Genomic DNA, 12,091 nt, shown 5'->3' with positions numbered 1-12,091 from the left:
TTCAACTTCAATATGGTAATATTACTTATAGTCCCACTAATGAACCGCCTTCACTTCTACCTATTCACTGACAGTTCAACCTCATTAGCTAACTGTTCATCCACCTCAATCTTCTGTGTATCTCTAGGTCCCTCATATTCTGTATTATAAGCCTCTGATTTTACCTTTACCATGGTCATAAAAATGGAATCATACAGTATCTATCCTTTTGTGTCTGGCTTATTTTACTCAGCAATATGTCCTCATGGCTCATCCATCTTGTCATGTTGTTCAGGAAATCATTTCATCTTTCTGCTGCATAATATTCCATCATATTTGTTTACCACAATTTGTTAATCCACTCATCTGTTCATAGGCACTTGCATTGTTTCCATCTTTTGGCAATTGTGAATAGTACTGCTATGAACATCAGTGTGCAAATCTTTGTTTGTGTCACTGCTTTCAGCTCTTCTGGGTATACACCGACTAGTGGTATTGCCGGGTCACAGGGCAACTCACTATTTCATTTTCTGGGAACCACCAGACTGTCTTCCATAGCAGCTATACCATTATACATTTCTACCAGCAGTGCATAAGTGTCCCAATTTCTCCTCATCCTCTCCAGCATTTGCACTTTCCTGTTTAATAGGAACTATTCTTATAGTGTGAGGTGGTATCTCATTGTACTTGATCTACATTTCCCTTATAACTAATGAGAATGAGCATATCCTTGTGTACTTTTGAGCCATCTGTATTTGCTCTTCAGAAAACTGTCTATTCATATCTTTAGCCCACTTCAAAATTGGGTTGCTTGTTTTTTTGTTGTTGAGTTGTATGATTTCTTAATGTATATAGGATATCAACATTTTTCCAATGTCTGATTTCCAAATATTTTCTCCCATTGAGTTGGCTGCCTCTTCACCTTTCATTTGAGGTGCAAAACATCTCATTTTGAGGAGTTCCCATTTATCTATTTTTTCTTTTGTTTTTTGTGCTTTGAGTATAAAGTTTAGAAAGCTACCTCCTATCACTAGGTCTTGAAGATGTTTCCCTACATTTTCTTCTAATAGTTTTATGATACTGGTTTTTATATTTAAGTGTTTCAGCCACTTTGAGGTAAGTTTTGTATAGGGTGTATGGTAGGGTCCTCTTTCATTCTTTTGGCTATTGCTGTCCAGTTCTGCCATACCCATTTATTGTAAAGACTATTTTGTACCAGTTCAGTAGAGATCAGTTGACCACAGATTTGGTGGTCTATTTCTGTACTCTCGATTTGATTCCATTGGTCAATACTTCTTTGTGCCAGTACCATGTTGTTTTGACCACTGTGGCTTTTTAAGTTTTAAAATCAGGAAGTGGCAATCTTCCACTTCGTTCTTTTTTTAGGATGTTTTTAGCTATCAGGAGTTCTTTCAATTTGTACATTTAATCATCATCATTCTACACTCTAGACATTCCTAAATTATACCATCTCACTCTTTATCCTCTCTCTTTCCTTCTGTTTTCACACATGTCCCCAGCCCTCCTCCCTCTATCATTCTCACATTCAGCTTCATTCAATGTGTTCAAAATCAGTTGCCCTGTCCTCTATTTTTTCTTCTGCCTCTTCAGCTCTGCTGTTGTACATCTCTAGTATATTTTTTATTTAGTCTACTGCATCTTTAATCTCTTTGATAGTTGCAATCAAGAAACATGGCTACTGGAACACAGCTCCAAATTTTCAGGCAGTTCCTTCCAGCCTCTCCATTACATCTTGACTAACAAGGTGATTTCTATTTAATGCATAAGAATAACCTCCAGGATAACCTCTCGACTCTATTTGGAATCTCTCAGCCATTGACACTTTATTTTGTCTCATTTCACTCTTCCCCCTTTTGTTAGAGAAGGTTTTCTCAATCCCTTTATGCTGAGTCTCAAGCTCATTCTAGGATTTCTGTCCCACATTGCCAGGAAGGTCCACACCCCTGGGAGTCATGTCCCACGTAGACAGGGGGAGGGCGGTGAGTTTGCTTATTGTGTTGGCTGGAGAGAGAGGCCACATCTGAGCAACAAAAGAGGTTCTCTTGGGGGTGATTCTTAGGCCTAATTTTAAGTGGGTTTGACCTATCCTTTGTGGGGTTAAGTTTCATATGAATAAACTCCAAGATTGGGGGCTCAGCCTATAGCTTTGGTTATCCCCACTGCTTGTGAGAATGTGAAGAATTTAACTTGGGGAAGTTGAATTTTCCCCCTTTCTCACCATTCCCCAAAGGGGACTTTGCAAATACTTTTTTATTCACTGTTCAAATCACTCTGGGATTTATCAGGGCATCACTTTGTGCAAACCAACAATATCTCATGCCCTACTCAAGGTTCCATGTACTTATGGTGTTCAATTAAGCTGTCTACATAAGTTACATTAGGAACTGCACTAGTTAAAATATAAATTTTGTACCAAATAAACATTTTTTGCTTTAGTCTCACACATAAGTTAAAATTTTAAAATATTAATTACCATCTATTTTCAACACCCTGCAGTACTGACATTCCTTTGTTCTTCCTCATGCAAAAGCATTTTTAAATTTGTAAATTTAGTCACTGTCCTAGTTTGCTAGCTGCCAGAATGCAACACACCAGAGACAGATTGGCTTTTAATAAAAGGGAATTTATTTTGTTAGTTCTTCAGAGGAAAGGTAGCTAACTTTCAACTGAGGTTCTTTCTTATGTGTGAAGGCACAGGGTGGTCTCTGCTGGCCTTCTCTCCAGGCCTCTGGGTTCCAATGTCTTTTCCCGGGGTGATTCCTTTCTGCATCTCCAAAGGCCTGGGCTGAGCTGCGAGTGTTGCCCTTCTCTCATTTAAGCATCAGTCAATTAAGTCAAACGTCATTCATTGCAGCAGGCACACCTCCTAGCCGACTGCAGATGTAAATCAGCAACAGATGAGGTTCACGTACCATTGGCTCATGTCCACAGCAACAGAACTAGGTGCCTTCACCTGGCTAAATTGACAACTGAATCTAACTACCGCAGTCACTATCATTATACACTCTAGGCTTTCCTAGATTATACCATTTCAGTCTTTATCGTCTATCTTTCTGATTTCATTTGTGCCCCCAGCCCTCCTCCCTCTATCATTCTCGCATTCAGCTTTATTCAGTGTGTTCAAAATCAGTTGCCCTGTCCTCTATTCTTTTTTCTACCTCTTCAACTCTGCTGTTGTACATCTCTAGTATATTTTTTATTTAGTCTGCTGCATTTTCAATCTCTTTAATAGCTGCTATTTTTCTATTTATTCTTTCAGATTCCTCTTTATGCTCTTCTAATGTCTTTTTGACCTCCTTTATGTCATTAGCCATCCCACTGATTTTCTTTAGTGTAGTTATATGAGCATCTTTGATTAGTTGTCCCAAAGTCTGTGTCTCCTCCAATGTTATAATTCGGTCATTAGGCTGGGCTACATCTGTCTGCATCATGATATGCTTAGTGATCTTCTGTTGCCTTTGTGGCATGTAAATATCTTGATAGTGTTTCTTTGGAAGTTGATTTCCTTCAGTAGACTAAAGCTTTGTATTTGCATGATGGATGCGGAACAGAATGCAGGGCACAACAGTGCAGTGGCGGGTTGTAACACAGGTATAGGTACATTTGGGGACGCTACAATTCGGTCCTGTGAGCCTTGGGATGCAGGGTGCAGGATTGTGGGGGTGCAATGTGGGGGGCATGGGGCAGGGTACAGCTTAGTCAGGCCTTGGAACACAGGAACAGGGTACAGGGAACAAGGTACAGGGTACACAGAGGTAAAGCACAGTGGGAGGTGGATGGGAGGGGTTGAGCGGATGCCCAGGGGCTGTTGCATAGGCAGATGTGGGTGGACGCGTGGAGCATGAGGGTCATTGGTATCAGAGTGTGAGGTAGGTAGAGGTCAGGGCACAGAGAGGGCAGTGTGCGTGTGTGTCCTTGCATAGGTGGAGAGGGTCAGGGGGTCCTGGATGCAGATGTGCTAGTGTGTAGTGACAGGACACAGGTCACAGGGACTACAGGACATGGGTCAGGGGCAGGTATGTTGGGTGGGGTGGGGCCTAGCACAGGTGTGCAGGTATGTGTGGGGGGTTAGGGCAGGGGTGCACATGTGTGCAGGAGGGGCTATGATGTAGCACAGATGCACACGTGAGCAACTGCCAGATGTGAGAACAGGTGCTTATGCCAGGGGTGGGACAAGGGTTTGCACATGTGTGAGGCAGGGGGTTGGGGTGCAGGGGTCAAGAGGTCAGTACACAGATGCGTGGGTGCTCAGGAGAGAGGATGTGGCTGTGAGGCTGTGTGAGTCTGTGGGGCAGGACCCTGGTATGCGTGGATCTAGGGGTCAGAACCCTGGTGTGTGCATGTGCAGAGCTCAGGGGTAGCGAGCTCAGGTTGCGCCTGCTTGGGCTGGGGTAGAGGTGGTCTGGATGCACAGATCAGCCCTTGCCCAAAGCTGGGGGGCATGGCTTGGGTGCACGCTTGTGCCTGCATCTGAGCATTCCTTACACTGATGTACACATGCACAGAGCTCAGGGGGCTAGGGCAGGGTTGCGCGACTGTATGGGCTGGGGGTGGTATGGCCCAGGAATGAAGGTGAGTGCCTGTAGCTCACCTCCTGAACTCACTCCTCCTTTGTAGAGAGGATTATACCTAATCTGTTTGACCTGGAAATAGAGAAAATATTGAGTTACATATTTGTGACTTAGACTTTCTCCATTGGTGTTCAATATAGCAGGCCATTTTAATCTATATGTTTCTAAAATGTCAGGTTTGCTTTCAGATTTTTTCTAATTATAAAATTAAGGCATGTTCAGTTAATAAAATTTGGAAAAATACAAAAATGTTAAGGAAGAAAATAAAATTCTATCCTCAAGAGATATTCACCATTAAAATTATCAAAAATCCATCAGGCAGTATGATGGTGGCTCAGTGGCAAAATTCTCGCCTGCCATGCCGGAGACCCTGATTCGATTCCTGGTGCCTGTCCATGCAGAAAAAAAAAAAAGATCATCAAAAATCTGGGAGAGATCCTTCCTTTTTCTGGGTATACAAGTGTTTTTATCTATCTCATGCTGCAGAGTTTTGCATCCTTCATTTTATACTTAATTAGTCACTGGGATTCAAAAGGCTTCAAGGTACTGGAGGATGGGTCATTTTATGACCACTGAATATGTGTAAGCTGTGTAAATGATAGGATCTTTCAGTTTGTACAAATATGTCAATGTTCTGATTCAGTGTTTGTTTTTTTTAGCCATACACTTCCTCAATAAGCTTAGCCTGGATTTAAATATGATTGGCTGGAGCACTACCTCCCCAGGATTCCAGTGAACAGCCCCTGTGGCTCTGACCCTTGATTTCAATGAGTGGTCCAGTTTAGCGAGCACTTCATCAGCCCGCACACACCGTGCCTGTTTCACTTCTGTGCATGTCAGCATAGACCGGGATTCACTCCTTCCTCGGTCCACACCTACACAAAAGCATTCATGCAAGGCCTGTCTATGAACTGACTTAATTGAGGATTTGAGATAATGGGTTATATTTTAAAAAAAAGGAAAGAACTTCAAATTAAATATCAAGATATCCATGCCCTTTAGAGTTTTATTACTGAGGACTGTCTCTGGGTGCTATACCCCATGTAGTACCTTTACTTAACTCCATTTCACTGGCTTTTCCTTCCATCTTTCACTTCCCATGTCCCCTCACAGCCTTGCCATTTCAGATTGTCCCCCAGGAATTCCATGCCTGCCTCAATCCATTTTACAGAGTAATTTGGCTCTTTCCAAAAAATGCAGATTCAGGCCCATCTTTGCCCATCCTAAGATATAAAAATGCACAGCAGAGCAAAAGGTTCTTAAATTCAGTAAGATCCACAACAGAAAAATTTCCTCTCTCTTATGTAAGCATTTTATTTGTGTTAATTACAAATCAGTACTTCTATTCAAAGGATAAAATTTGTTGTTCTTCGAAAAATTTTTTGGCATTTTATTCTATAAAGCTAGTTATCCTGTGCAAAATATGAATTCCATTTACCCAAGAGAAAAATATTACTTATTTAATGACACTTCATGCCCTGCCTGGAGGTAAGCCTTTACCATTTGACTCAATATGAACTGAGACATGTGCACTTTTCTGCCAAAATCAGTTCTAAGCTAAAGGACAACTGAATAGAAAGTGCCGTCAAATAGCACTTAACTATTTGATTGTGTGCTGGGCACTAATTACATGTGCCCTTGAAATGCATGGGTGTGAAATTTCAGATCACTGAAGTATCACAGGGATTTGTTATAGGCACAATGTTTTTATAAGCACAGTGTTTTTGTTTTTATTTTTCAGTCTTCCTCTTGTTTGCATTATGTTCCTGAATTATCTTAAAGTTTGAATTTTTTTAAAGAAATTGTTTGAAAGTTTTTAATTGTTAAATGTTTATTGGACTGTTTTCATGAGTCATATTCTCCTGGTACCTGCAGTAATAGCTCCATTTTAAGGATCTTGGAAGTCACATGAGCTGTTTTTAAGAAAAAAAACACTATATTGTATAGAAACCATAAACATTTTTTCCTCACTGACACATGGGGAAATAAAGTTTTGATAAGCAAGCACCATATTTCTGCTTCTTTTTAAATATCCTAATTAAGAAAAGGGAACATTAAATGTTATTACAATATACGACAAATGTTTAACTACATATATATACTTCAGCTGCATATGAAGGACAGTTAGGTAGTGTGGAAAGATAGGAAGAGAAATTAAAACAAAAAAAAGTTAAATTATCATTATATTTAAAATTCTTCTTGTAGAGAGGAGGAACAAATTAAAATTTCAAAATTCTACCTATATCACTCTTGGATATGTTGTACAATATTTTAAATATACTATTTAATTTGGTGGATCACCCCTGTGAAATTGGGCCTTTTCTTCCAGATGAGAGTTGAGGCTTAGAGTAGATATATGATACCTGAGATTACATGGGTAATCAGCTGAAATTAGTGCTTTTTGATTGTCATCATGTTCCACGTCTCCCTATAAAACAAAAACCAAGTGTGGCTGCCACTCCTATTGGGAGTGCCCTATTTTTCACTCAACTCGAAAGTCTCAGGATTCACCAAATATAATTGACCCATAAGATATTATATGGGAGGTTTAGCAGAAATGGTGCAAAAATGGCTAAGACTATTCCTTACAGATTGTACATTGTGTTGACCCAGTAATTTAAAACTTCATTCTTGTTTTTTGGGGATACCACTAAGCCTATTGCCAGCAAAGGGTTTTTTTGGTTTTTTTTTTTTTTTTTTTTAGTGCTGCTATGAGCATTGGTATGCAAATGTCCGTTTGTGCCACTGCAAAGGGTTTTAAATGGACGTTTATACATTCTTGCCTGAGAGCCTGAAACCCACCATGGTGTATGCCAGCTACCTCAGTCTCTGTGTAAACCTCCAATGAATAAATGAAGACTGTGCGTATTGAGTTCTGTTATCACAACAGCATCATCTCATAGTACCATGAATGAGTAAAAACAGTGCTTAACCACAGGTCCCAGCTGATGGGTGTTAAGGAAAGAAAGACTCCTTCTCTTGCCCAGATCATCCTAATGAAGGACTCTAAACACACCTGAGCTGTGTGATTTTTTATACATATAAGTGTTTTATTCTGTTATCTATTTTGTTACAAATTTTAAATTCTGTCTCGAATTCTTTGAGCTATGTGATTTTAAGTTACTGAGCTAGTTAGTTTTAAAGTTAATGTTTCTCTTGTTTAATAGTTTTCACAGTGTACAGACAGAATAAAAGAACTGGAAAAACAGTTCATAAATCCTGAGGGTGAGAACAGAACCCGCTTCCTTCCAGGGAAAGATCTGACTGAAGAAGAAATGATCAAAAAATTAGATAAGGTAAACATTCTTTCTTACAAAAGCATCTATTAGCCCCTTTTTGATGTAGCTTCATAAATACCCATGATATTGTTTGATGTTATTCAGACAGACTTACCCTTCATTATTCTAGCCTTAATAATTGCTTTCCTTGTAATTTAGTAAAAAAAAAAAAAAATCTAAGCCTGATTTAGACTCTGGCCAAAAGAAGTAAAAAATCCAGTGATTTCAAGATCCAAAGTCACCTTTTTCTTACTGCTCAATGTCTTAGTTTGCCAGGCTGCTATGATAGATACCACATTATGAGCAAAAAGCATTTATTGTCTCATGATTTTGAAGGCTAGAAGTCCAACATCAACGTCTCAATAGTCCGTAATTTTTCTCCGAAGCCTGTAGTGTTTTGGTGCAGACTCTCTATAATCCTTGGGTTTCTGAGCTTGCATTTTGCCTCTCATCATGTAGCAAGCTCTCTCTCCTATGTCTGCTTCTTTTTTTGTTGACTTATGGCTTCTGGCAATGCCTTCTCTTTCTAAGATCTCCACTAATGTGGATTAAAGCCCATCCTGATTCAGTTGGCCACACTTTAACAAATAATAGCATCTTAAAAGGTCCTATTTACAAACGGGTTCCCATGCACAGAAACATGATTAAAATTAAGAGCATATCTTTTGTTGGGGTAAATAATTCAAGCTGCCACATTAAAGGAGCAATTCTGGCCTCAGAGAAATGGGAACATGAAAGCTAGATGGAGCTGAGAGGGCCATACTCTACCATGGAAAGGAGGAACTCCCAGAGCTATTGGGAAGGGGCTCAGAGAAAAAGTCTTGACTGAGCCCTGCTCTAAAGACCTTCCAGATATATCTCAGCAACTCGAAAACAAAGTATCTCCGTTAAGGGAAAAAAGAAAAACAATAAAATCTTCTATTTAGAAAGAAACTTTTGTCTTGCATGATTTTTTTTTCCTGCCTCTTGAAATTGTTTTCAACTGTAGCTGGAACTACAGCTGGCCCAGAAGGAGGAGAAGTTACTGGAAAAGGACTTCATCTATGAACAGGTCTCCCGTCTCACGGATAGACTCTGCAGCAAAACTCAGGCCTGCAAGCAAGATACGCTGCTTTTAGCCAAGAAGGTCTGTCTGCTTTCTCCTGCCCATGCCCCTTTATTACCTTTCAGTTTCCATGGACAGTTTTATTTATTGAGAGAAGCACTAGAGAGATTAGGCTTTGTAACTATGAAATGTATAAAAATGTAAAGGTGACTCTTGTATTGGTCAAAATAAGTTTCAGTCTTGTAGCCTAAATTACTTATCTTTATAGTGAGAATACTTAAGCTTTTCAAAGACAGTATTAAAGGGCATTTATTCAGATGTGATCATTGTTGCTTTATATTTCATGCACAAAGTTAAATCCTTTCCAGTTCCTTGTGAATGGGAGGGATGATACTGCCTCACTTCTCCGGTGGTCGGAATAGGAACTGCCCCAATCCAGAGCTCTACCTAAACCCAGACATGGAAGGGGCCATTAAAGAGAACAGCAGCTGCACAACACCCAGGCCTATTACACCATGGGGTGAAGCCATCCCCAGACCCCACCAGTGAGGAAAGACCGGTAACACGGAACTTCCTCGTTTATTAAGCATAAGATACAGGGAGTACAGGTTCAGCAGAGTGTGGGTGGGATTTGTAGAAGCTGTGCTACTGTACCAGAAGCTACCAGGAACAGCAGTAGGTGGGCATTTCAGAGGCCACAGGACCATGTACCATGGAGCTGTCAGAGGCTCAGCAGATCACCTGGCCTCCATGGCCCATAGGAGCATCTCACTGTGACAGCAGGCTTAAGGGCAGAAACAAAGGAAGGGTCACACTGCCACCCTTTAGGAAGCTCACGCTGTCTGGTGGGGGTAGAGAGTTAAGAAAATAGATGATGGTAACACTCCTACACCAGACTGAGGGCAGGGACTGTTCCTCATTTTTCTTAGTTTCATCAATGCCTAGCATATACTACATTCTTGAAAACTGTTTACTGGATGAGGAATCATCCTGTTTTAGGAACAGCTCAGGCATTCTATAAAAATGGGGAATTATGGTAAATCTTAGACCTTTGCCATTTTTATTAAGCTTTTACACTTCCACTCTACTTCCACCATTAGGCACTGAAGAGTCCAGTGGTAGCTGTGCAATTCACAGCTTTATCTCATAAAATAAGAAATGCCAAGACCTTATAGGCTGGTGAACTTTGCCTGAATTAGCATGTCCAATGTTACTTTAAATATTGCCTCCCTACGGCAAAATGAATTTCCCTTTCTTTGGGGGGAAGTCATTTCTCACCTAGGGCTTGTTTGTCAAAGATAGTGGCAGAGTCCCTTCTGAAATACATGGGTAGCAAATGCAGATGGTGGCTACAGTGACCATACATGTGGCTGGGAAGGCTCCAATATAGCCGAATACTGTTCTAATGATTTCTGACCCCTTAACTTTCCCTATCTTCAGTGCTCTCTACTTGGTTCTTTTATTTCCCCATTTAAAAGTATAATGTCTTCATAGTAAGCAAAGCTGGAAGGAAAAACAACTTTCAGATACCTAATCTGTGATTTACCAATACTAGCAAGCAACTTTGGGCAAGATACCTAAATGATACTAAAACTCAGTTTCCTCATCTGTGAAATGGTTGCAATATTAGCTAAAACTGTTGCAAGCATTATATAGTCTAGCAAATAAGTGGCATAGCCCTTTGTGGTGTGCAACACAAATGCAATCTCCTCAAGTCTTTCCTTTCCTAGGTAGCATTTGGGTCCTGTTGCAAGTTTTCCAGGAAAACAGAAATGGGGAATCTCAGTAAAGATTTAGATTTAGAGTAACCCAGAAGAACACCAATATTCTTTTGACTTATGGAAGAGAAGGGATGTCGGCTGGTTACACACACACACTCACACACATACACACGTGTGCAGTGGCTGATAAACAAAATTTGAGAGATGATGAATCATCATTGAAGCTTTAAATGGTAGTCATTTTATTCAATGACTAAAAATTAATTCAGTATAGAAGAGTTACTTAAATATATATCCCCTACTCCCTTAAGCAGACAAATTCCGTACATGAATAATCAATCAATAAATTTTCAGAGGCAGGAAAATCACAAGCAGCAACATCTCCCTAGCAGTGTATGCTCTATGAGGGAAAAAAGGCACTTGAGGTCAGCAATAGTTCTGGAGCTCATTTTCCTATCCCAATTTACCCTGGTTCATAAGAATAAAGAATGAAGCTTCTTCATTCAACAATCTATTTTAATTTTGTTGGTGCCCCCAATGTTCTAAACACCATCATGGGCACTGGAAATATGATGATGAATAAAACAAATACTGCTTGTCCTCAGGAAAAGTATCTTTTCGTAGGAAGGCAGACTATAGCCAAATACATATCGTGTCAGTAATGAAACATGATATGAAGAAAAATAAAGCAAGATAAGAGGACAGAGAGTGTTGACGGATGGGAGGAGTCACGCTCAACTGCCCCACCATGGCTATAGCCACACTAAAAGGCTGTACTGTGGGACTGAGAGTGTACAGAAGTCACTATTCCAATTTTACTACTTTTCTGCCTCTTGAAGCCATTTTTTCCTATCATTTAACTCTATTGATTGCTAAATAATCAATATGGAATGGTCGTTAAAAAAAAAAACACTTGAAATATCTCATTCCATATTATTGGCCAGATTTCCCCTACTTAGCTCATACTTGCTTATGACCTAAAAATGATGCATCCCAGAAATTATGAGGAACAATACAAACACATTGAGTTAGAATTTCCATTAAAAATTATTTCAGATGCAGGACTTCTGCTGATTTTCTTATATAAGCAAAGAGTAACTTTTGAATTCAGTTTTTATTCTAGCAGTTGTTTCCCTGGATAAGTGACAAATTAATAATGCAGAAAAAATTAGTCCAGAACTTACATATCAAGAACATTCTCTCTCTTCTCTTGCTTACCTCTTAAAAATAAAGATACTAAACTATTCCCCTCAATCCTACCCACCTTGGAATCCAGTAGCTAGAAGAAAAAGTCTCTTTCCTTTCTCTCTTATTTGCAAAAACAGTGGTGGGCTCAACACTGAGGCCTCTTCCAGTTCTTACTGTCTGCGAATTCCCATTTAAATCCTCCTTCCTTCAGGCAGAATGTCCTCACCATTATAGAGAGCCAGAACCCTGCCATTTCCTTCATGGAATGCATACATAGGCTAAGCCTTG

The 12,091-nt window shown here is 39.9% G+C and overlaps 1 protein-coding gene across 3 annotated transcripts in view; it reads left to right on the top strand.

Annotated features, from left to right (window-relative positions):
- CCDC146 (coiled-coil domain containing 146) overlaps nucleotides 1-12,091 on the top strand; it is a 176,189-nt gene that overhangs the window by 161,888 nt on the left and 2,210 nt on the right. For all 3 annotated transcript variants that reach the window (XM_077155844.1, XM_077155834.1, XM_077155847.1), the window contains 2 exons: nucleotides 7,739-7,867; nucleotides 8,838-8,975. In XM_077155844.1, the coding sequence (XP_077011959.1) occupies nucleotides 7,739-7,867; nucleotides 8,838-8,975 (267 nt within the window). The remainder of the gene's footprint in view (nucleotides 1-7,738; nucleotides 7,868-8,837; nucleotides 8,976-12,091) is intronic.

This window comes from Tamandua tetradactyla, chromosome 1, assembly GCF_023851605.1.
Source record: "Tamandua tetradactyla isolate mTamTet1 chromosome 1, mTamTet1.pri, whole genome shotgun sequence".
Lineage (NCBI taxonomy): Eukaryota > Metazoa > Chordata > Mammalia > Pilosa > Myrmecophagidae > Tamandua > Tamandua tetradactyla.
Note: the sequence above shows the minus strand (reverse complement) of the source record. Positions and strands in the feature narration are given on the sequence as shown.